The sequence below is a fragment of the Schistocerca cancellata genome, chromosome 1 (assembly GCF_023864275.1).
Source record: "Schistocerca cancellata isolate TAMUIC-IGC-003103 chromosome 1, iqSchCanc2.1, whole genome shotgun sequence".
In the NCBI taxonomy this organism is placed as follows: Eukaryota; Metazoa; Arthropoda; class Insecta; order Orthoptera; family Acrididae; genus Schistocerca; species Schistocerca cancellata.
In genome coordinates, this window is record NC_064626.1 from 200,591,478 (window position 1) to 200,618,322 (window position 26,845).

General features: G+C 45.0%; 1 protein-coding gene across 1 annotated transcript in view; it reads left to right on the plus strand.

Moving 5' to 3' along the window:
* Window positions 1-13,758: 13,758 nt before the first annotated feature.
* LOC126163143 (protein-tyrosine sulfotransferase-like) overlaps window positions 13,759-26,845 on the plus strand; it is a 199,761-nt gene continuing 186,674 nt past the window's right edge. Inside the window, exon 1 of the mRNA XM_049920111.1 lies at window positions 13,759-13,853. Within this exon, the coding sequence (XP_049776068.1) occupies window positions 13,759-13,853 (95 nt within the window). The remainder of the gene's footprint in view (window positions 13,854-26,845) is intronic.

Sequence of the window (26,845 nt, forward strand, 5' to 3'; positions counted from 1 at the left end):
TGAGAGGAGAAATGTATCACTATTTGTCTTCCAGTCCTGTCAACTCATGTGTGTGCATGACCCATACTGATCAACTGCTATGCACTAAATGTTTACATGGAAGCAGCATGGATTCATGAATGCACATCACAGAAATGGTCGTCTTGAGGTGTGGTGCTTATTTGTAAAAAGGAACTTTAACTTAATTAAAGCTGTAGTAATACAATACAGTGAGTACGAGAAGACTGTCATTTAAATAATTTATGAATTTTGTGTTGGTGCCCTGTATCCAGAAATTCATTCAACTAGAAGTACAATAATGCTTTTAATCAAATTGATTTGCATACATGGTAAAACCGACAACACTGCACCACACAACTATATTCTCACACCTGTTAGTTCTATGAAGTTGGTAGTTATCACACAGAGAACAATCAACGTATTTCCAAATGGTGCCGACTTCTAACGATCACTCACTGAGAGCCAGTGGACCATTTATCACTTCCTTAGTGTATCTAGTCTCCTGCAGGCTCATAACGTAATAGTTCACGTAGGTTACCAATTAATTACAACATCAATATGTCTACGGCCTTATGAAGCTCCCCACAATGTCAGTATTGGCTCTTAGGTAAGAATGTTTGACGAAAACTGTTGCAAACAATTACGACCACTGATATTAAAAAATTACGTCACTAAAAAACTGCCGACAGTAGACTTGAAATCACAGTGAAAAATATCCAAGTAGTACCACTGTTCTACAAACACAGTACTAAGAAAAATTACACTGAAAAGAATTTCCTCACAGTAGTACAGGGTAGGAAATGGTACAAAAATAGAGTTTATTTTAAAATAAGATACTGAAAAATATTACTCATAATCACATGACCTACCTGGTAGCTCGTTGAGGAGACACTGCGACGGGCTGAAACTATCCACCAGCTGCCTCTCCCCACAGAAGAATCACTGTCCATGGGAATATTCAGCATGTCGCAACAGCAAATCTCATCTGAACTACATTGGCCAGAAGAGGAAGAGCTAAAAAATACTCCTTCTATGACCGTTAAAACGAGCTAACAATTGTATAACCTCAACAGCGTCCTCAAGTTAGCAACACCTGTGATCGCATATCAGTCACAAAGACAGAAGCAGAAGGCTCGATAAGAAAGAGAGGTCGAGTACTATAGAAGCACTCAGAAGCTGAGGAGAGTGTAGCTGTATTAAACGTGCTAATATTTTTTATATTGTAAGTCTCTCTAATTATTAAGGATACTTCCAGAAATGAAACATTATTGACATCCTGCTACCACTAGAAAATATCTCCTGTGTAGTAAACATACTACAATATTACATTTACTATACTAAAGATAGTGGTGGTACATTAGCAATGATAATTCTACAATTGTGTGTTTCATGGTAACAAGCTGGTCACTGTGGTAGAGTAATTAAAATTGAAGCCTCATTTCTGTGTGGGTCAACAGCCTCTAAATATTGCACAAATTGAAGTGTGGTCCATTGTAATCGGTATATTAATGTTGTTAATTTGAATTGTGCAATTAACTAATTCCAACACTGTGTCATTTTCAAGCACCTGAAATTACAAATATACCAAGAAGAAAATGATATGACCACAGGTGTTAAGTCCCTTAGTGCTTAAAGCTATTTGAACCATTTTGGTGTTATCCTACCCTTGACAGCAGTAAGATACCGACCTGAATGTCACATGCTGCATGGCGCGTCTATCAGAAGTGATGGCCTGGGGTGCCATTTCATTTTGGTTGTCTTCCGCAGTAGCCTTACAGTCAGTGTAAAATGGCGTCATACAGAGCTTTATATTGTTTGCAACATGGTGCTCTGTGGTTCAAATCATTTTAATCATGGACTACCACTTTCAGTGTGCTATCGGTTTCCATCTTGACGATGAACTATGAGACTTGGCTCTAAACAATCACTTTGCCACGCTATGACTGTCTGAAAAACCTATAATTTGAAGCTGCATCTCCATTTCTGCGAAACTGGTAGTGACTTTTTAACAAAAGAGTTTTAATAGTCAGTGTGGAAGATTTTATTCAACACGTGTAATTTCGGCTGCGGCTGCCTACCTTGTAAAATAAAAGGATCACCACTAAAGAAATTACTGCGAGGTTATTGCAGGAGAAAGAAGAGATACTTGCTACTCCATCTTAAATCCAGTGTCAGTGCCATTGACTCGCGAATCATGTGTGTGAAAAGTGAACAGTGTGGTAAATCCTGACTTATCTTGCTGTTCTGTATGTAATATCGTTAAACGAGGCGGACCTCGAATTATTAAATCTCCTTTTCGCCCCCATCTGTTTCTCTTATCTTATTCCTAAGGCTTCTATTTGAATTATCATGCAGCCTACATCAAATGCATGTTCCCCAACAAATACCCTACTGATTTTGGCGAGAACTATGTTTTCAGTACTCCATGGAATCCTACTTTGCTGCATAGCTAGGAAACCAATCCAGAGATTGCATATGCGTGTTGGTGAAGGACTGTCAGTCTGAATTGTGAAACAAACAAATGCTGGCAAATCTTGCACACGCGTCGTAGCTTTGTCAGTTGTGATTTTTCATTTTTTACTAAGTACTGTTGCACCTTTACTGGACTAACTCCCAATATTAATAACCATTAGTAGGTCTCCAAAGACCAATGAGGAGAATTGTAAGATGTTATACTAAGAAGCGCTGAGGTTATATCAAGGAATAACATACGTGGTTGCTGTATCAGGTGGATCGCATTGGCGATGACATGTAGAGATGGACTCTTTGTTACGTTGAGGTACCTGTTGTGACACGCAAAATGTCATCACGGCCAGAGATTCTTAAGTGGGCAGGGGGCAACTGGCTTGTGGCGGCCTCCTGCGTCAGCTACCAGGTAGGAGGCACAATTACATATACGTACTTTACTTTGCTTTTTTAAATAATTGCTCCACCGTTTCCTATCCAATATCATTTCCGATTATAGTCTAAATTTTAGTGCCTTGTTGTATATGCATAAAAATGGTGTTACTTGAATGTTTTTTAACAGTATTTGCAAATGCAGTATGAGTACTCTTATAGCGTAGTAACTTTTTTAATATTGGTGGTGGTAACTGTTTCGATATACACTCCTGGAAATTGAAATAAGAACACCGTGAATTCATTGTCCCAGGAAGGGGAAACTTTATTGACACATTCCTGGGGTCAGATACATCACATGATCACACTGACAGAACCACAGGCACATAGACACAGGCAACAGAGCATGCACAATGTCGGCACTAGTACAGTGTATATCCACCTTTCGCAGCAATGCAGGCTGCTATTCTCCCATGGAGACGATCGTAGAGATGCTGGATGTAGTCCTGTGGAACGGCTTGCCATGCCATTTCCACCTGGCGCCTCAGTTGGACCAGCGTTCGTGATGGACGTGCAGACCGCGTGAGACGACGCTTCATCCAGTCCCAAACATGCTCAATGGGGGACAGATCCGGAGATCTTGCTGGCCAGGGTAGTTGACTTACACCTTCTAGAGCACGTTGGGTGGCACGGGATACATGCGGACGTGCATTGTCCTGTTGGAACAGCAAGTTCCCTTGCCGGTCTAGGAATGGTAGAACGATGGGTTCGATGACGGTTTGGATGTACCGTGCACTATTCAGTGTCCCCTCGACGATCACCAGTGGTGTACGGCCAGTGTAGGAGATCGCTCCCCACACCATGATGCCGGGTGTTGGCCCTGTGTGCCTCGGTCGTATGCAGTCCTGATTGTGGCGCTCACCTGCACGGCGCCAAACACGCATACGACCATCATTGGCACCAAGGCAGAAGCGACTCTCATCGCTGAAGACGACACGTCTCCATTCGTCCCTCCATTCACGCCTGTCGCGACACCACTGGAGGCGGGCTGCACGATGTTGGGGCGTGAGCGGAAGACGGCCTAACGGTGTGCGGCACCGTAGCCCAGCTTCATGGAGACGGTTGCGAATGGTCCTCGCCGATACCCCAGGAGCAACAGTGTCCCTAATTTGCTGGGAAGTGGCGGTGCGGTCCCCTACGGCACTGCGTAGGATCCTACGGTCTTGGCGTGCATCCGTGCGTCGCTGCGGTCCGGTCCCAGGTCGACGGGCACGTGCACCTTCCGCCGACCACTGGCGACAACATCGATGTACTGTGGAGACCTCACGCCCCACGTGTTGAGCAATTCGGCGGTTCGTCCACCCGGCCTCCCGCATGCCCACTATACGCCCTCGCTCAAAGTCCGTCAACTGCACATACGGTTCACGTCCACGCTGTCGCGGCATGCTACCAGTGTTAAAAACTGCGATGGAGCTCCGTATGCCACGGCAAACTGGCTGACACTGACGGCGGCGGTGCACAAATGCTGCGCAGCTAGCGCCATTCGACGGCCAACACCGCGGTTCCTGGTGTGTCCGCTGTGCCGTGCGTGTGATCATTGCTTGTACAGCCCTCTCGCAGTGTCCGGAGCAAGTATGGTGGGTCTGACACACCGATGTCAATGTGTTCTTTTTTCCATTTCCAGGAGTGTATATCTAGAGATGTCATGTGTGTGAACTTTTTGACACTATTTTAGAAGTCTAGTATGGGCAGTGTGATAGTGACTGCACACACTAATACCATGAAGACAATGTAGACTTGGCTTTTAGCAAGGGCATATTTACTATTAAAATAATAGTGAACAGTGGAAACTTTTAAACATTCAAGTGACTTGTATGGTTTTGGGATAGAGGATGTTGTTGTGCATTTCTTACAGAAAATGGCATGATGTCATTAAATTAGAGTGATGGAGAAATGATATAGATTTGGTACGTAGGTAGAGTTTCTTTGTTTAAATATCGCAATTTGTTTAACGCTTGAAGTCTCTGCAAGAGTGTCTTTGTTGTTAATAATGCAATGACAGAAATGGTTTAACAAAGGATATATGATTTATTTGTTAAAATAACGTGCTGCGGTTTTGTCAAATACTTAAAGAGGTGTATACACATATTCTTAGGGAGGAATCAAGGGTATTTGGGAAATCGATAAAATTGTACCACATCCCCCAAAATTTTACTAGAAATTAACTACAAAAGGAAGGGGTTAATATTACTTACATGTCTCCTTACTCTTTTTAGTCTGCTTGCAGAGGTGGCTGGTCTCTATTGATGGGCCATGATGATCCTTCCACTGCAACATTGTCCTAGAATGACGAAACTCACATAACGGAAATAAATATAAAATTTGGGAAGAAGAGGGGAAAATTATTCCTATCGTCCTGGGAAGGGAAGGGGTGTCTCTTCATCCTGTTGGCTCACATCAGTTAGGGCCAGGCGACCTCATCTTAGATCATTACCTGCACTAGGAGAGCCGTAGTGAATGGGTGACATTCATTTTTATGTCATGAAATAGCCCATGATGGATGGTTGACCTTGTAAGGGGACTATCTTCAAAAGTGACAGGCATCAGGTTAGATCCTGACCTTGAAAGTACCTCACGTAAGTGCCACAGACACATGGACATGAAAATGAGATAAGATCGTCATCTTGGCTTGAACTGGCTCTGTCCCTCTACCTTTGTCTTAGGTATTTGTGCCTCTTTATATCGTTTGATCATGTTCACCCATTTGTTAACCTAGAGAACACCACTGGGAATCTTTATCCACAGTAAGACCGTGCACTGCTCCATCATGCACTTGAATGTCAGACTGATTTGCTGGTCATGCCATGGACGTATGGTAGCCAAAGCATTTCAGAATGGTACATAAATGTAGGCACACATAGCAGATTTAGGGCGTTACGTGCATCCTTGGACCCAGTGTCATTCAAACCCCATCACTGGGGGGTAGAGTGGGATAATGTATAACACGTATGTATTTTTGTATTGCTTGTAAGTATATAAACTAAACTCCGTCCGAACAGGCCTTGGAAGGCCCAACAGTACCGACCGGCCGCCGTGTCATCCTCAGCCCACAGGCGTCACTGGATGCGGATGTGGAGGGGCATGTGGTCAGGACACAGCTCCCCGGCAGTATGTCAGTTTACGAGACCGGAGCCGCTACTTCCCAGTCAAGTAGCTCCTCAGTTTGTCTCACAGGGGCTGAGTGCGCCCCGCTTGCCAACAGCGCTCATCAGACGGTGTGGCCGTCCATCCAAGTGATCCCCAGTCCGAAAGCGCTTAACTTCGGTGATCTGACGGGGACCGGTGTTACCACTGCGGCAAGGCCGTTATCTTTTAAGTACATATGATATAAATTTAGGAATCTATGCACACAATAAAGATCCTCAGTTTCACAGACGCACTTTTCAGTGTTTTGCAGATCATTTATTTCAATAGTTTTGCTGAGCACAGAAGCTATCAGAAAGCGAATGAAACAATATTGAATCTAAGGGAGCGGGAGGTAAAACATGGAAAGCAACTCTGAAATTTAACGATTTGGAGACAGTTCTTATTATAATGTGGAATGACGAGGAATTCATACTTTTAAGGAGAGATGTATACACTGTGATATCTCAAAATGTAATTCCACTAACAGAGGAAATATTTGGTTGTTTAGAGATTTACAACTTACGTTTCTCTTATATCCCTCCAAATACAACGTGGTCATAGCGAACACTGTCCCTGGAATTTTTAAATGCTGAGGGAAATCGTAAAAGACAATTTAAAATTGTTCAGCTGCTAAATGATCTCACCATATCAGTGAATTCTTCCAGTGAATGAGATAGACTCCTTAATCTGACAGTTCCTTCATTATGGAGTAGACATTTAAATTCAGCTCTACATGGCAGCTATAACTGCACTATGTGAAACAACATCTGCAGTGAGCTCATTGTCTGCATAGGAAAACGAAATGGTAGTCATTCACTCAGAGGCAGAACGTGTCTCAAGGCACTACCGTCCATAGACAATGCTGTCTTCCTGCATTGAAACATTCCTGCAGCATTCTAAGAAGATGCCATCACCAAACTCTGAGAGAGAGAAATTAATTTTACTTACTAGTGAGGAGACAAATTGAATGTGCAAGGAAGATATTGAATGATACATTGTAGGTCATAACAAAATCGGTGAGCCCCAGTAAGTCAGGAAACAGTCAGGATTTTATTAATAAGAAAGACATTTATTAAGTTTTGATAGAATATTTATATCTTAATTGTCTGTCTATTTTTGGTAATCTTATATGATGTAAATGAGAGACAACGTACTTGCGTACAACGTTTTATAACGACTACATGCGACTGAATCTCTGCCACCTTCCAGTTTTGTGAAAAGAAAAACAGCATATTCAGGGTCACAACGGATGTTACGCAGTTTTTGCAGTCCTCGTTTCTTGTTCCTGCAGCGCACGCCTCGCCGTATGGAACAGCCCGTGTGCGCTGTGACATGAAAATGAATGTGACGTGCGGCGCCCTTCAAAAAAGAATCTCGTATCGGAAATCTCTGATTACACAGAACGACGCATGATGAAGCTGGGAAACCACAGGAGTATTTATAGCTGGAAAACATTTTGATACTGTTGTCATCTGTACACGCGGCATACACTGAAAAAAAAGGGTTTCCGTATTTTTCCTCTATCTCCATATCAAAAAGAAAGCAACATGTTGAAAATGAGTCCTGCCGAAAGGAAGTTGGGCGTTGAAGAAAATTAATTAATTCCCATTAAGTCAATTACTTAAGAGCCATTTTTAATCACTATGATGGGAGGATGAAAGTCCGTTATGCCTAATAGACGAGACTGTGTATCGGATGTCACCACCAGTAGTACTTGACTAGGAGGGAGTAGGTTCAAATGGCTCTGAGCACTATGGGACTTAACATCTAAGGTCATCAGTCCCCACCTAAGGACATCACACACATCCATGCCCGAGGCAGGACTCGAACCTCCGACCGTAGCGGTCGCGCGGTTCCAGACTGAAGCGCCTAGAACCGCTCGGCCACACCGGCCGCCTGAGACGTCTTACTGACACAATCCAAGAACAACGACCAGGAAGACTGTGGGAAACGATGCTGCTTCACGAAAACGGGCGCCCGCGTTCTGTTAAATTGACGATAAACGCTATACAAGAGTTGATTTGGGAATCATTCCGCATCCAACTTATTCACCTGATCTTGAGCCCTCAGATTTTCAGATTTTCCATTCTCTACCGAAAAGCCTTGAAGGAACTTCCTTTTCGTATGAAAATGCGCTCCGAACATGGCTCGACGAGTTCTTCACCTCAAGACCACGTGATTTCTACAGTCGCTGAATCGAAAAGTTACACCAGCGATATCAGACTGTTGTAAACAGTGAAGGAGAATACACTGATCAGACAGAACATTATGACCACCGAACTGTTAACGATATAAACCACTCTATGCTATAGCAGCTTCAACTGGCGAGGGATGACTGCTGGTGCGACACACACACGGTACATGTAGTACCAGCGAGCGTGGTGTCCATGTGTAGAATGGGAGAGGTGCACTATCTGTCTGAGTTTGACGAGGGCAGATTGTGATGGCCCAGAGGCTCGGCACGAGTGTTTCGGAAACGGCGTGACTTGCCGGATGTTCGAGGAGTGCTGTGGTGAGTTTCTTCAACACGTGACTAAATCAAGGTGAAACCACGTCGAGACATCGTGGGGATGGACAGCTACTACTCATTACAGAAGTCGGACGTCGAGGCTGGGGAGACTGGTGAAACAGGACAGGTGGTTGATCCTGGCCGAATTAACATCAGCAGGGCAGAGTACATGTATGTATAAATACACAGTGCACCGAATACTCCTGATGGACCTATACAGCCAACGATCCATGCATGTTGCAATGTATCAATATAACATCGGCAATTACCACTGAAATGGGCACGTGAACTTCGCCACTGGACGTTGGCGCAGTGGCAGAGCATTGCATGGTCTGATGAATCCCGATAGATTCTTCATTATACCAATGGAAGCGAACGATTCCGCTTTCTTCCAGGGGAACAACTCCTTGACACCGAGTGGAACAACTCCTTGACACCTGTACTGCAGGAGGGAGACAATCTGGCGGCGGCTCTATTATGCTCTGGGGAACATTCACATGGGCATCCATGGGTCCAGTGGAGCTCGTGCAAGGCACCATGATGGCCAAGGAGTATCGTACATTGGTTGCAGACCAGATACATCCCTTCATGACGTTCGCGTTTCCAGACGACAGTGGCGTTTTTCAGCAAGATAATGCGCCATGTCACAAGGCCATGAGTGTGAAGGAATGGTTCGAGGAACACAGTGGCGAGTTCCAATTGATGTGCTGGCCCCGCAACTGGCAACATCTGAACCCGATCGAACGCGTTTGGGATGTGGTTGAACATGGCGTCAGAGTTGAAACTTCCTGGCAGATTAAAACTGTGGGCCGGGCCGAGACTCGACTCCGGACCTTTGCCTTTTGCGAGCAAGTGCTCTACCAACTGAGCTACCCAAGCACGACCCACGCTCCGTCCTCACAGCTATCTGCCAAGAAGTTTCATATCAGCGCACACTCCGCTGCAGAGCGAAAATCTCATTCTGGAAACATCCCCCCGGCTGTGGCTAAGCCATATCTCCGCAATATCCTTTCTTTCAGGGATGTTAGTTCTGTAAGGTTCGCAGGAGAGCTTCTGTAAAGTTTGGAAGGTAGGAGACGGGGTACTGGCAGAAGTAAGCTGTTAGGGCGGGGCTTGAGTCGTGCTTAGGTAGCTCAGTTGGTAGAGCACTTGCCCACGAAAGACAAAGGTCCCGAGTTCGAGTCTCGGCCCGGCCCACAGTTTCAAGCTGCCAGGAAGTTTCATATCAGCGCACACTCCGCTGTAGAGTGGAAATGTCATTCTGGATGGTGTTCATTGCCCCCTCTCTGGAATGTACGGGCTCAAATGGCTCTGAGCACTATGGGTACATTTGAGGTCATCAGTCCCCCAGAACTTAGAACTATTTAAACCTAACCAACCTAAGGACATCACACACATCCATGCCCGAGGCAGGATTCGAACCTCCGACCGTAGCGGTCGCGCAGTTCCAGACTGTAACGCCTAGAACCGCTCGGCCACCCCTGCCGGCGAATGTACGAGAATTAGGTGACTTGTGTGTGCAGATGTTTTGCCAGCGACTTAAAAGGCTTCATTGCTTCTCTGCCAAGATGAGTCTCTGATGTTATCAGTGCCAAACGTGGACGTATCGGCTATTGGGTAGGTCGTCACAATGTTCTGGTTGATCAGTGTGTATTACTGATGATTAATTCTCTGCTACGTGTATCTGTTGTGTTTATTAAACTTACGGAAAAATGCTGTGAATTTATGTACCATCCTAATAAACTGACGCAACGAAGCAAGCCCCAGGTCTGATTACACTCTATTACTATTCAAAGAAAAAAACCTAGAAGCCCGTATACTTTACCAACATGAAGCGAAATCTGATCTGCTGACAAATTGAATTATGTCATCATAGTATATCCAGATCCATTGCTGAGTCCATTGACGTCAGATGGTGGGAAGCCTGCACCCTGCACCCTTTTTTGAGTGCACTGTGCGTCATGTTGGACGCGTTGTTTATAACGACTATGAGGCAATACAGCGTTGGCAGTCGGTGACGTAGGCGGTTCTGGAATACTAACAAAAGGACAAACAAGGATCCGCAGAGGAATTCTTGCAATTCAGGTCGACCTACAAGATACGTGTCGGCTTCACAACGTCTGCGTCGACAGGTAGGATTCCCTGGCCAACAGTCGCCTCCACTGGAGTAACAACAGTTGGTCGTTCCGACGTCACTTGAATGGGTGACACCCAGGGAACAGGTAGGTTTAAGGGCGCCTCAGCTTGCTGCTGTCGAGTCACTGGAACATCAGAGGGCTCAACGTGTTCTCCAGCTTTGGTTGGTTCCGGAAGGGTTACCACAACTGCAGGAGGATTACCAAGAGAAACGCAAGAGACCTGAGCAAATACTTTCGCACCATTGAGCCCACGTGGAACGCAGGACCGAGCACTACAAGACACATCGACTGACAAAGTTACTTCAGGGAGTGGTGAGTGAGGACCGTGCTGCGAGGGTAAAGGCAGAAAGTCGGGAGCAGTAAGTTTGTGCGTCACTCTGTTCTTCCATTGCACCAGGGGAGGACGTGTCGCCACCCTCGTGAGCAGTGGAAACGAAATGAGCAAACATCAATTTTGGATGCTATCCAAATGAGGACTTCACTACAAATACCCGCCGCGGGCAATTAGATCTAGGGTGGCCACTTTCATTGCAGAGAAACCAACTTCTCACCTGTCCACTACAAGTTATACGAATGCCGTAACCACAGGTGAGCCGTGCTGCGGCTCGCGTTGGTGATATTTGTAGGTTACCGCCCTCTGTTGGAGGACAGACAGTTTCGTTTAGATGGCATGGTTGCGGTTGTTTGTCTTCTTCTCGTCTTGACTGGCGCCACTCGGTTTCACAATCTATGCCTGTCCGATTGTGGCAGAAGCGGCGGTTATCGATATCTAGTAACTGTTGACCTATCTTTGGGGCGACGTCGTTGTTTTTCCGGGTGTGAGTGTGCCAGTTCGGTTGGGAACTCAAGAGGACCCAGGTCCGCGCAGTGCCAGAACACGCCCGGACTGCCAGACTGCCGCATGGAAGGGCTGTGGTCACGAGTGTGCACGACCTCGTCGTAAGCCGGATCCAGCAAGCCTTAAGATGAGTGCATTTCAATCCAAGTAGAGAAACCTCCACCACTGTGATATCTCGTGGTCCTCCAGTGACTTGGGTTCGTGTTGCTGCTCGTAGTGTTGCTGCTCGTAGTGTCGCCGAGGTGAAGAGCAGCGAGTGGAGTGCTAGGGGAAGGCAGATATGATTAGCTTTCCTCGATTTCTTATTACTTTTTACTTCTTTCGACTTATTACAATTTGTTATGTTCTACCAGCAGTAATTTTTCTTGCCTGGTGAGTGCTAACGTCCCAGTTATCTGGCCTGGGGATTAGTGTATTCCTCGTCTTGCCGCCGCTGTCCGGTAAGGCGTGGTGCCGGACCTTCTCAGAGGTCGATTCCTGGAGCACCGTCTGTGGCCCCTTGGTTCTTGTGTTCTAAAAGGAGGTCTGATGGCCAGTAGTTCAGTGTAACGCTCCTTCAGTCCACTCCTTCTGCGGGTATAATCTGCCCCAGTATCCTTTAAGGAACTTTTGTATTGGTCCTTGTGTTTTATTACTGTATTATTTATGACAATACCTTGTAATGCCTAGATTAAAGGTTATATATGTCTAGTTAATAGTTATGGTCGCCTTCTGGAATAAATCTAGCAGTGTAGTGTTCAATGGATGTTGAGGGTTGTGTTACAAAATTTACCATCATCTTATTTCACTCGTTTGTTGATCAGTTTTTTATTTTTTTATTAACCTTTGCTATTGTATTTGCTGTTTTACAGCAGGTTTCTAAATTTTTTATGTTACTGCAGTTCCTGGCGTGTAAGACCATCACCCGTGATTGTGGTCGCTTACCTTAAAATTCTAATTTGGTATTTGTATTTTAGCAGTAAGCCTTAAAACCTTATTTACTGCCATTCCTGGCGTCTTATGCCCTCTGCTGTGTTTGTGGCGACCTACCTTTAATATTTCAATACCTGTAATTTGTAAATTGCAGCGAGTTCTTAAACAATTCTTAATTTATTGCCATTCTTGGCGTGTATGGCCTACAGCCCACATCACAGTGGTTTGCTTTTAAAACATTATCTGCTGTTTCTGTATTTAATGGTGATTTGCTAAATTGGTACTCATTAAAAACACAATTATTTAGACAGTGGTTTATTCCTTCATTAATAACGTGTAGTATTTTTATTTATTGTTGAATCTGGAATTATTGATTTAAAATAAATTATTTGTAATTGTAAAAGGCAACCAATAGTAACTGATTACGGCCCCGTCCACAATCGTAAACGAATCCTACCTTCCCTTGACTAGCAGGTTTCAACAGGCCTGTAGATGGGAAGGAAAGTTACGCCTGACTACCATCCCTACAGAACGGGTTCCCTTATGACATTGCAACCGGTGTTGAGTGCGCCAGTGTTCACGTCGCAAGCCCCTCATATAACCACGACGGAGCAACACCCATTTAAGTAGACTGCGCTCAACTTACGGTGGTAGACTGAATACTCGGACATTGATATAATCCACTTTCATATCGGCAAGAAGACCATACTTATGGAAACATAATTGAAGGGAACTTGACAGTAATGACACAAAACCAACTACTGTTTGTGTCGAAACAGAGACATAGTTCTCAGAATTAGAACTGACAGACTGAAGCTGATGAGATGTTTCATGAATTGTATCAACGAGCCAGTCATGAATCTCCAAAGATCCTGGCTCCACGGAATGCGCGGATTTACCTAAAGCTGAATGTACCTTTTCTTGGAATACTCTCGGAACCCATGGCGGGACATTATGAACGAACTTTACTACTGCCAACGCAAACATACAGCAGCTAACGCTACGGACCAAACGACGATGTGACACTCACAGAGGCACAAACTAGACTAAGAAGGTGCTGTCCACGAGCGTGCGACGCTGCAGAGGTGGTAAATTACCAACCTTCCCACCCGGCGCTCGAGGCGAAACTTTACAGCAGTTTTGTGTCCTTCATTGTGAACTACACACGCATGATTGACCAGTGATGACTCAGGTTCCATGTAAGCACATTTTTATTACAACAGCACATCAGAAGCTAAGTTCAACATCAAACAGAATGAGTAACAAAACCAAATGAGCAGACTACCACAAGCACACAGGTATAATGCCACGGAGTCCTGGGAAGCTCAGGGCCGGAGATGGAGGAGGCTCCGAGGAAGATTGTTGGTGGCTCAGTGTGGAGTGTCATCACAGGTAGCTTCCGGGCGACCGTCGTGGTGCCGTGCGGCGTAGAGTCGGTAGGATGGTCCGACAGATGGACCGTGGAACGCGGCTAGCGCTTCGTACTAGTTCTCTAAAAGAGTGATTTTCGACCAGAAAACCTAAGAATGAGAGTTTGTAAGTGGAGAAAAAGTTTCAAAAGAGATTAGGAATTTTAATTTTGCTGGGGCTTCTCCCCAAATGACAGGATTATGGTCAACACACAAGGCATAAGCTCACTGTAGAGTGCCTACGCCCAGCCCACCTCTAAAGGGCATGACCGGTACAAAAAGATGCTTGGTGTCGATGGAAGCGTCAGTGAACATTTTGTCCCAAACGAAAGTTGTTCGCCATCACGCGATCTGTAATGACTAGACGGTTGACACAAACACTTTAAAATACCCTGTATATAATTAAGTTACAGTGTTAGTACAAGTTGACCCGCCAGGTTAGCCGAGAGCGCTAATGCGCTGCTTCCTGGACCCGCGTAGGCGCACTGGCCCCGGATCTAATACGCCCGCCGGATTAACGACGAGGGCCGGTGTGGCGGCCAGCCAGGATGTGGTTTTTAGGTGGTTTTCCACATCCCTCTAGGTGAATACCGGGCTGGTCCCCACGTCTCGCCTCAGTTGCACGACTCACAGACATTTGAAACACATCCGCACTTTTCCATGATTTACACTAGACGCACACAGATGGGGTACTCTGATTCCGTCCCGGGGGTACGTGGTGGCGGCACAAAGGGCATCCGGCCACTCCTTCAACTTAACATGCCAAATCCGATTTAACCACACCCACCCCGCGCAAAATGCGGGACAAAGGCGCAAGCGATAGATAGACAGTGTTAGTACAAGTTCCTAAGTCATGACTGCCGGAAACCTTGTAAACTAGAGACAATATAAACGTACGCAATTATCCCTGTAATATGGTAAAACGTAAATGTCGTGTGACTAGGGCCTCCCATCGGGTAGACCGTTTGCCGGGTGCAAGTCTTTCAAAAAAATGGTTCAAATGCCTCTGAGCACTATGGGACTCAACTTCTGACGTCATTAGTCCCCTAGAACTTAGAACTAGTTAAACCTAACTAACCTAACGACATCACACACTTCCATGCCCGAGGTCTCGCGGTTCCAGGCTGCAGCGCCTAGAACCGCACAGCCACTTCGGCCGGCGCAATTCTTTCAATTTGACATCACTTCGGTGAATTGCGCGTCGATGGTGGTGAAATGATGATGAATAGGACAACACAACACCCAGTCGCTGAGCGGAGAAAATTTCCGACCCAGCCGGGAATCGAACCCAGGCCCTTAGGATTGACATTCTGTTGCACTTGCCACTCAGCTACCGGGGCAGAATGTACAACGGTGAAAGCAAGCCTCTCGACTACACTGCCGGGAAAAAAATTTAGTACACCTGGAAAGACAATTCCGATTTTGATCCGATTACGGTATATACCTCCTGGGGGATAGCAGTTGTACTGATAATGGTTTCAGCGTCGTCAGCCGATAGATAGAGTAGTGGCATTGCTACCAGAGCACCATATGTGTGTACCCTTTAATGGGGAATGCTCACATCGAGAAGGCTCAGCGTGGTGCAAACATGTGAAGTAAGCAGGCAATCATGCTATGGAGACGCACTCTTGCCTCCTAACTGAGCGAATTGGAATGGGGTCAAAGTGTGGCATCGCAGGTGGCAGGAGGGTTCTTTCGGAGAATTTCCCCACAAGACGAACGTGCTGCGTTAGCTGTGCAACGATACTGGTATCAGTGGTCATGTGAACATTCTCGCACTCATAGGCGAGGCTCTGGACGTACATCCAACACAAGCAACCAGGGCAGTATTGGCAGATCAAATACGTATAGCTGCTGCAGCGCACATAAGAGGACTTGTGAGTCCAGACGTGTCACCACGAACTGTTGCTAATCGGTTATTAGCAGTGGGCTTTCGGGCGCGCACACTCTAGCCTGTCTTTCACCCACGCCACAGCAGCGTTGCGCACATCTCGACTGTTGCCGTCAGAGGATCACTTGGAAGATGGAATGCGGTCAGTGGTCTTCAGCGGTGAAAGCAGATTCTACCTCCTCGCAAGTGATGGTCATTTGCCAGTACGTCTTAGACCTGGTCAGCGCTTTCTAGTCGAGGATATTCGTCCAAGACATTGGCCCCATCCCATGGTCTGGCGTGCTACAGGCTACAACTCTCGTTCACCTTTGGTGTTTCTGGAGGGGACGTTAACCAGATCTCGGTGCTTGCAGAATATTGTTAGAACTGTTCTTTCGCTGTTCTCGCAAGAGGAAGATGATGTGTTGTTACAGCAGTATAATGCCTGTCAACACACTGCCCATGAGAGTCAACGTGCTCTGCAAGACGTGCACCAACTTCCCTGCACAGCATGACCACGATCTCCGGAATCGTCTCCAATCGAGCACGTGTGAGATGTGATGGAACGAAAAGTGACTCGTGCCACTCATCAACCAACAACTCTTACAGAACTACGTGAACAGGCCGAGCAGGCGCAGCATAGCATATCCCAGGACAGTATTTCCCATCTGTACCATCGTCTGGATGCCAGAGTTGGCACCTGCATTGCTGCCAGTGGAGGCTACACCACGTACTAATTTGGGTGTTTCAGCGTGGGTCGATACCTCGTACCTCAGAATCGCTTGTGCTGTTGATACGTAAATGTAATCATTTCATGTACCCCAAATGCACTATCGTATAAATAAATCTTGAGCGAATAGGAAACCTCCAAAAGGGTGTCCTAATTTTTTCCAGTAACGTCTAATACCAGGGTAAGACAACTATTATCCACAATTTAGTTTCATTATTGTTTGTTTTGGTAGTGCTGTCCTTTTACCTAGATGTCACATGTTTGGTTCTTTGTTATTATATCTTTGCAATTTTCAAGCTGCTTGGTTAGTTTCGTTATCGCTGCCGTGCTGTGAATCAAGACTCTTCCGCTATTTCCACCTAGAAGAGCAACGTTCAGTGATCCATTTTTTGTGGTCGGAAAGCGTATCAGGGACCGAAACTTCCGATACAGTACGGGAATAGTGTTTTGCCACAACGGAGTATTTACGAATGGATTGAAAAATTCCGAAATGGTCGCATAAGTGTTACGCACGATGAAGGAGCCGGACGACCGTTTACCGCCACAAATGGGGCAAACCATTGAGCGTTCACGTGATATGATACTCTTAGACAGACGATGAACAGTTGACGAAGTGCCACATCGACTGCAAATTAGTCATGAAATCATCCACAACAGACTTGGGTTTCACAAAGTTTGTGCAAGATGGGTCCTAAAACACGTCACACAGTTGCATAAACAAACACGCTTGGAGATCTGCAAAAATCATTTGGATAGCTATGGTAACGAAGGGGACAACTTCTTAGACAGAATCATTACTGGTGACGAAACAACGATCCATCATTACGAGCCGGAAAGTAAACGGCAGAGTATGGAATGGAAACATCCAAATTCGCCGTGCAAGAAAAAGATCAAGACCCAACCGTCCGCGGGAAAACTGATGCTTACGCTTTTTTGAGATGTACAAGGTCCAGTACTGGCGCATTATGGGAAAGAGGCACAACAATAAACAGAGTACGTTACAGTGAGGTGCTTACTGCCAGGCTAAAGCCTGCAATTCGAAGCACACGCCGAGGATTGCTGTCAAAAGCAAGGAATTGTTTATCAAATGTAAAGCAACCCCCACTCTTCACATCTTGAACACGTCATCCGGACACTGGCGATTCTCGCGCCACTGCGTGAGCGCTTTCCGGGTGTCGGCCAGTCAGTCAGGCTGTTAGGTTAAGTTAGGTTAGTGTTTAACGTCCCGTCGACAACGAGGTCATTAGAGACGGAGCGCAAGCTCGGGTTAGGGAAGGATTCGGAAGGAAATCGGCCGTGCCCTTTCAAAGGAACCATCCCGGCATTTGCCTGAAACGATTTAGGGAAATCACGGAAAACCTAAATCAGGATGGCTGGAGACGGGATTGAACCGCCGTCCTCCCGAATGCGAGTCCAGTGTGCTAGCCACTGTGCCACCTCGCTCGGTCATTCAGGCCGTGTCCGCTGCCGTGCCGCCCCTCTCAACGTGTACGGTATGTTCTGATATGTTTACATGGTCCTAATGACGCTGTTTGTTCATGCTAATGTTCTGCTCTTCGTCGATCGTGTTTAGGTGAGTTTTATCAACATCGTATTTTATTTTTATTTTCTAGGACATTGCCGCTCCCATGATTTAAAAAGTTTTTAAAAAAAATTTTTAAATAGATTTTTAAGTTTTAACTACCGCTTTCACCAGATGACGGTATACTGGACTTGAATGGTGTGGAGTGGCTACAGGGCAATGTTCAACGTTACTATGTTATAAATAGCGTATGTGAGTACTTTCTTGTTTCATTAAAAAAACTGGCAAGTTAAAAGTTTGATTTACACCTCAGAATTGGGGGGGGGGGGTCGAATAATTTATATGAGCTCTTATTACAGTATTTTTTGTACAGAATGCCTGCACCGATAAGTGGTGCGAAACCGGTCGCAGATTTAATAAAAATCATTCATACAGCTAGTGCGGAATTTTCTTTGAAAAAATGTCGAAGTTGGGCTGTGGTTGCCCGCCCTACATAACAAAAGGTGTTGTGTTGTTGTAAGACAATGTCCCTCCGCATACTGCTGCCCACACTGCTGAAACCTCCAAAACTTCAAATTTGGAGTACTGGATAATCCTCCATATAGTCCCGATCTTAACCCTTCGGACTAACACTTGTTTGGTCCACTCATAGAGGTACTAAGGAGCCGTCGATTTGCGTCGGACGAAGCAGTGAAAAAAGCGGTGCATTCCTGGCTCGCAGCTTATGAGGGCATCAGGGAGTTTGTACAAATCTGGACGAAGTGCGTTGAAACCCAAGGAGGCTATGTCGAAAAACGAAGTTCTTGTAAGTTTCCGGCGGACGGGATGGCCGAGCGGCTCTAGGCGCTACAGTCTGGAACCGCGCGACCGCTACGGTCGCAGGTTCGAATCCTGCCTCGGGCATGGATGTGTGTGATGTCCTTAGGTTAGTTAGGTTTAAGTAGTTCTAAGTTCTAGGGGACTGATGACCTCAGAAGTTAAGTCCCATAGTGCTCAGAGCCATTTGAACCATTTTTTTCTAAGTTTCCAATTTGATTACAATAACATTTTATAACTACTTTGCGGATAGTAATTGACTTACCCTCGTAAGTGATCGCTAACAATAGCACACTGAGAGGTGGAATTTCCATGACAGGAACTTATGTAGCTTTTACGAGAGCAAGCCATTTCGAAAAGTATTATTATTGCTTTGCATAATGAATAACGTTACACTACTAACAAGGGAACCTCCCCATCGAACGCCCCTCAAATTTAGTTATAAGTTGGCACAGTGGATAGGCCTTGAAACACTGAACACAGATCAATCGAGAAAACAGGAAGAAGTTGTGTGGAACTGTGAAAAAAATAAGCAAAATATAGAAACTGAGTAGTCCATGTGCAAGATAGGCAACATCAAGGAGAGTGTGAGCTCAGGAGCGCCCTGGTCCCGTGGTTAGCGTGAGCAGCTGCGGAACGAGAGGTCCTTGGTTCAAGTCTTCCCTCGAGTGAAAAGTTTACTTTCTTTATTTTCGCAAAGTTATGATCTGTCTGTTCGTTCATTGACGTCTCTGTTCACTGTAATAAGTTTAGTGTCTGTGTTTTGCGACCGCACCGAAAAACCGTGCGATTAGTAGACTAAAGGACGTGCCTCTCCAATGGGAACCGAAAACATTTGATTGCTAGGTCATAGATCAACCGATTCCTCCACAGGAAAACACGTCTGATATATTCTATACGTCACTGGTGACGGCATGTGCGTCACATGACAGGAATATGTTGTCGACCCACCTAACTTGTACACTTGGCGAATGGGTAAAAAGATTCTTCTATCTTGCCCGATTTAGGTTTTCTTGTGGATGTGATAACCACTCCCAAAAAGTGATGAAAACATCAGAGTTTGTCACATAAACTGCAACAAATGAATGCAACAGTTTCACAGTCGCACAGTTTTCCCTGTGCTCTGTCATTGTTGTTGTTGTTGTGGTCTTCAGTCCTGAGACTGGTTTGATGCAGCTCTCCATGCTACTCTATCCTGTGCAAGCTTCTTCATCTCCCAGTACCTACTGCAACCTACATCCTTCTGAATCTGCTTAGTGTATTGATCTCTTGGTCTCCCTCTACGATTTTTACCCTCCACGCTGCCCTCCAATGCTAAATTTGTGATCCCTCGATGCCTCAGAACATGTCCTACCAACCGATCCCTTCTTCTAGTCAAGTTGTGCCACAAACTTCTCTTCTCCCCAATCCTATTCAATACCTCCTCATTAGTTACGTGATCTACCCACCTTATCTTCAGCATTCTTCTGTAGCACCACATTTCGAAAGCTTCTATTCTCTTCTTGTCCAAACTAGTTATCGTCCATGTCTCACTTCCATACATGGCTACACTCCATACAAATACTTTCAGAAACGACTTCCTGACACTTAAATCTATATTCGATGTTAACAAATTTCTCTTCTTGAGAAACGCTTTCCTTGCCATTGCCAGTCTACATTTTATATCCTCTCTACTTCGACCATCATCGGTTATTTTACTCCCTAAATAGCAAAACTCCTTTACTACTTTAAGTGTCTCATTTCCTAATCTAATTCTCTCGCCATCACCCGACTTAATTTGACTACATTCCATTATCCTCGTTTTGCTTTTGTTGATGTTCATCTTATATCCTCCTTTCAAGACACTGTCCATTCCGTTCAACTGCTCTTCCAATTCCTTTGCTGTCTCTGACAGAATTACAATGTCATCGGCGAACCTCAAAGTTTTTACTTCTTCTCCATGAATTTTAATACCTACTCCGAATTTTTCTTTTGTTTCCTTTACTGCTTGCTCAATATAAAGATTGAATAACATCGGGGAGAGGCTACAACCCTGTCTCACTCCTTTCCCAATCACTGCTTCCCTTTCATGCCCCTCGACTCTTATAACTGCCATCTGGTTTCTGTACAAATTGTAAATAGCCTTTCGCTCCCTGTATTTTACCCCTGCCACCTTCAGAATTTGAAAGAGAGTATTCCAGTCAACATTGTCAAAAGCTTTCTCTAAGTCTACAAATGCTAGAAACGTAGGTTTGCCTTTTCTTAATCTTTCTTCCAAGATAAGTCGTAAGGTCAGTATTGCCTCACGTGTTCCAACATTTCTACGGAATCCAAACTGATCTTCCCCGAGGTCGGCTTCTACCAGTTTTTCCATTCGTCTGTAAAGAATTCGCGTTAGTATTTTGCAGCTGTGACTTATTAAACTGATAGTTCGGTAACTTTCACATCTGTCAACACCTGCTTTCTTTGGGATTGGAATTATTATATTCTTCTTAAAGTCTGAGGGTATTTCGCCTGTCTCATACATCGTGCTCACCAGATGGTAGAGTTTTGTCATGACTGGCTCTCCCGAGGCCATCAGTAGTTCTAATGGAATGTTGTCTACTCCCGGGGCCTTGTTTTGACTCAGGTCTTTCAGTGCTCTGTCAAACTCTTCACGCAGTATCTTATCTCCCATTTCATCTTCATCTACATCCTCTTCCATTTCCATAATATTGTCCTCAAGTACATCGCCCTTGTATAAACCCTCTATATACTCCTTCCACCTTTCTGCTTTCCCTTCTTTGCTTAGAACTGGGTTTCCATCTGAGCTCTTGATATTCATACAAGTGGTTCTCTTCTCTCCAAAGGTCTCTTTAATTTTCCTGTAGGCTGTATCTATCTTACCCCTAGTGAGACAAGCCTCTACATCCTTACATTTGTCCTCTAGCCATCCCTGCTTAGCCATTCTGCACTTCCTGTCGATTTCATTTTTGAGACGTTTGTATTCCTTTTTGCCTGCTTCATTTACTGCATTTTTATATTTTCTCCTTTCATCAATTAAATTCAATATTTCTTCTGTTACCCAAGGATTTCTATTAGCCCGCGTCTTTTTACCTACTTGATCGTCTGCTGCCTTCACCACTTCATCCCTCAGAGCTACCCATTCTTCTTCTACTGTATTTCTTTCCCCCATTCCTGTCAATTGTTCCCTAATGCTCTCCCTGAAACTCTCTACAACCTCTGGTTCTTTCAGTTTATCCAGGTCCCATCTCCTTAAATTCCCACCTTTTCGCAGTTTCTTCAGTTTCAATCTGCAGTTCATAACCAATAGATTGTGGTCAGAATCTACATCTGCCCCAGGAAATGTCTTACAATTTAAAACCTGGTTCCTAAATCTCTGTCTTACCATTATATAATCTATCTGAAACCTGTCAGTATCTCCAGGCTTCTTCCATGTATACAGCCTCCTTTCATGATTCTTGAACCAAGTGTTAGCTATGATTAAGTTATGCTCTGTGCAAAATTCTACAAGGCGGCTTCCTCTTTCATTCCTTCCTCCCAGTCCATATTCACCTACTATGTTTCCTTCTCTCCCTTTTCCTACTGACGAATTCCAGTCACCCATGACTATTAAATTTTCGTCTCCCTTCACTACCTGAATAATTTCTTTTATCTCGTCATACATTTCATCTATTTCTTCATCATCTGCAGAGGTAGTTGGCATATAAACTTGTACTACTGTAGTAGGCATGGGCTTTGTGTCTATCTTGGCCACAATAATGCGTTCACTATGCTGTTTGTAGTAGCTAACCCGCACTCCTATTTTTTTATTCATTATTAAACCTACTCCTGCATTACCCCTATTTGATTTTGTATTTATAACCCTGTAATCACCTGACCAAAAGTCTTGTTCCTCCTGCCACCGAACTTCACTAATTCCCACTATATCTAACTTTAACCTATCCATCTCCCTTTTTAAATTTTCTAACCTACCTGCCCGATTAAGTGATCTGACATTCCACGCTCCGATCCGTAGAACACCAGTTTTCTTTCTCCTGATAACGACGTCCTCTTGAGTAGTCCCCGCCCGGAGATCCGAATGGGGGACTATTTTACCTCCGGAATATTTTACCCAAGAGGACGCCATCATCATTTAATCATACAGTAGAGCTGCATGTCCTCGGGAAAAATTACGGCTGTAGTTTCCCCTTGCTTTCAGCCGTTCGCAGTACCAGCACAGCAAGGCCGTTTTGGTTAATGTTACAAGGCCAGATCAGTCAATCATCCAGACTGTTGCCCCTGCACATACTGAAAAGGCTGCTGCCCCTCTTCAGGAACCACATGTTTGTCTGGCCTCTCAACAGATACCCCTCCGTTGTGGTTGCACCTACGGTACGGCCATCTGTATCGCTGAGGCACGCAAGCCTCCCCACCAACGGCAAGGTCCATGGTTCATGGGGGGCTCTGTCATAACGTTTTCAAATTTTCCGTGTGTAGAGCGCCAATCCTGCATATGTCCAAGCAAATCTGAACATGTCATGGAATTTTGGAGAGCGAAGTTGATTATGTGTGAGTGCCTGAACTTTGATAATTGTCTGAAAATAAAAAATTAAACTTTTCACTGGAGGGAAGACTTGAACCAAGGACCTCTTGTTCCGCAGCTGCTCACGCTAACCACGGCGCTCCTGAGCTCATAATATCCAAGATGTTGCCTATCTTGCTCATGGACTACTCAGTTTGTATATTTTGCTTATTTTTTCATACTTCCACACAACTTATTCCTGTTTTCTCGATTGATTGGTGTTCAGTTTTTCAAGGCTTATCCACTGTGCCTACTTATAACTAAATCTGAAGGGGGTGCGATGGGGAGGTTCCCTTGTAAGTATAATCGCCATGATGATACGTGCTACATAGGTCTAGAATCATTACAGTGTTCACCATGTTCCCCAAGGCTAAAAGACAGGATAAAAATAGCTCCCTGTCGATCCCTTTCGGAATCATGACATTATACGAGAATTCTTGGCTTCTTTTTTTATTTTATTTATTTATTTATTTATTTTTTTATTTTTAGGGAAACGTGGTATAAATACAGTTTGTGGATAGGCTACCATAATTATTTCTCATATATCTGGAAAGTGGTCTTCTTTGACGACCCATTTTTATCAAGACATATTTCAAGTAAGGATGCAGTAAAAACCCTCAGAACCGCAGGTATAGCGAGGTATTTTGTAAGTGTGGTGCTGCCTGGAGACAACAGAAGACCTGACTGCACCCGTGTAGCGGAGCAAGAGCGCTGTCTTCCATTGGAGCGACTCAAGAGTTAGCGGATTTCCAACATGATTGTAGGTTAGCTATTAAGTTCGAAGAATCACGAGTACTGGCAAGACAGCTGCAAAGGCCCAAAAACAAATAAGAGACACAACTGATTCCGAAACAGCATGACAACATCGACAGGAAGTACGGTTACAGGTTGGTTGTGCCGTGGTTGTCAGCAGTGCCGGGACGACAGGGCGAGTCTGGTCACAGGGCAGCAGCCTCAAAGGACACCGCCGCAGTCGGCTGAGCCCTGGAGCGCGCTTATGCTCAGCGAGCGCAGCCGAGTCTGTCCAGCGCACCAGCTTTCTCTGTCACTCTGCTCTTCCGAACATGTGTCTAAGTAAGATGGCTATATGTGAGGGATGCACATGTGGGAAACTTAGTAAGACGTGTTTACAACACATTCCTGTAACTTCTAAGACACAAATATCGCCGCAATCTTTCGTAAGCAGGAATTTTATCACCTCTTTACTTTCAGCTTTTTATTTTTGTTCCAGAGTAATAACTTTTTTTTTTACTTCATTAAATAAGTACCAGGCTGAGCAGAAGTACAAAACACCACCATAATTTTAACAGGAAAGAAGAAGGCTTAAAAGTTAGATAAGATTTGGCGGTCGACTTTGTACCAACGATGTGACAACTGATTACCTCTGATCGAGTGCAATGACGTTAATCAGGATAGTTTCACTATCGACAGCACTTGACGAGTGGTGGCGCCCTCTATGCGCTCTATAGAAAACGGAACCAAAAATGGTTCAAATGGCTCTGAGCACTATGGGACTCAACTGCTGTGGTCATAAGTCCCCTAGAACTTAGAACTACTTAAACCTAACTGACCTTAGGACATCACACACATCCATACCCGAGGCAGGATTCGAACCTGCGACCGTAGCGGTCGTGCGGTTCCAGACTGTAGCGCCTTTAACCGCTCGGCTACTCCGGCCGGCAAAACGGAACCTCCACCGCCTAGCAGCCAGTAGCTGGTTCACCTCGGAAGATGTTGCCTGCAGTTGGCAACGAAACGTCACCATGAAGAATGTCTACCGCTGGTCCACGACCTCTTAGCCCGGAAGTTTTAACTAACGAAGGCGCAAGTCGTGAAAACCTACACGTTATGGGAAGAACGGAAAGCTTTAAATACAACCATTTAATATGAAGTTGTGACCTTTATAAAGTTATACACATTTCGATTTTAGAATTTGTAATATACCTGGAACTGTGGTTCCATATCCAGAATCAAGCAGACGGAGTTACAGGGATTAATATCTGTCAAACCTGAATGTAGGTGGAACTTTGTCAATTTCATAATAGAAAAAATGTTCCCACATATGCTGACCCAAATACTGACATAACTTCATCGGTTTAGCAGTTGAGGATGTTGTTCTTTGGGTAGCATTTTATAGTAGTCTTCTAGATTCCTGGACTGAACAAAGAGGTCGTTGAGCTGGGTATTACACTGGATATCTATAAGATCAAGTGGACGTAATGAGGTACGTTAGAAGCCAAATGCGAGAATCGTCTGACAAATTGTTGTCAAGCATCAGGCTGCAGGTTCATAAATAGATCGAAATCCATCGTCTGTCATGCTACGTCTCGAAATCTCTTCGAGAACTCAGGATGAGGTTTTTCAGTTACTGAAACGTAGTCAGTCACGTCTGGTCAACAGATGACTGCCACGAGTTACTAGAACTGTCGCGTAATATGCACCTGATGCTGATGTTTCAATCTGATTACTTTCTGTTCGACAGTATCAATCATATCCACCGTATCAGTTACCAAAACGATTCTTCCCTTGTATTAAGACAATGAATTCAAATAACTGGTGATGACGACCATAAAACATTTTGTCACCAACCTCCTTACCTTTTACTGAGTTTTGTCCCTAATGATCGCCTTGAGTTCAACCAGCAACTACTGCACATCATCATCTTTACGTAATGAGGTTCCAATAAGAGAGCGATGGCATATTAAGCAGTTTAGATGACCTTTAAATGAAAAGTAAGGCAATTCTCATTTAGCATTCCGCGATGTCACCTCGCCACTATATCTTTCCTGGATAAGTGCTGGCGTCTCCACTTCTTCTTCTCTGGATAAGTGCTTAGAAGCCGTAGTACACCTAACGCAGGACATACATCTAATTTAACGTAAGCACTATTGTCAGCAAACTACTCAGCGTCTGGCAAGGCGACTACTTTTCGCTAACGGCGTCCGGCTGCATCCCTCATTTTCTTCGCCGAGCGAGGTGGCGCAGTGGTTAGCACACTGGACTCGCATTCGGGCGGACGACGGTTCAATCCCGCGTCCGGCCATCCTGATTTAGGTTTTCCGTGATTTCCCTGGATCACTTCAGGCAAATGGCGGGATGGTTCCTTTGAAAGGGCACGGCCGACTTCCTTCCCCATCCTTCCCTAATCCGAGCTTGTGCTCCGTCTCTAATGACCTCGTTGTCGACGGGACGTTAAACACTACTGTCCTCCTCCTCCTCCTCCTCCCTCATTTTCTTCTGCCTCCTCACTCTGCGGCTGCACTCGCCGCTGCGCTGGTAGCGCTGGCCAGCTGCGCGGCAGGAGCGCTCGCGCTGTTTGGCCAGCCCTGGGCTAAACAAACAGCGCCCACGCAACTGATGTCGTTTCTCCGCTACTAACACTAAGAAAACTCGGCACCCAGAAGCTAGCCGCAGATTCGTAGCGGACTACCAATTACCAGCAAGCCGTCTGTGTAACCCACTGTTAGTCTGCCACATCCCAAAACCCATCAATGTTATTTTACAGCCAATAAAACCTAAAAAATGTAACTACAG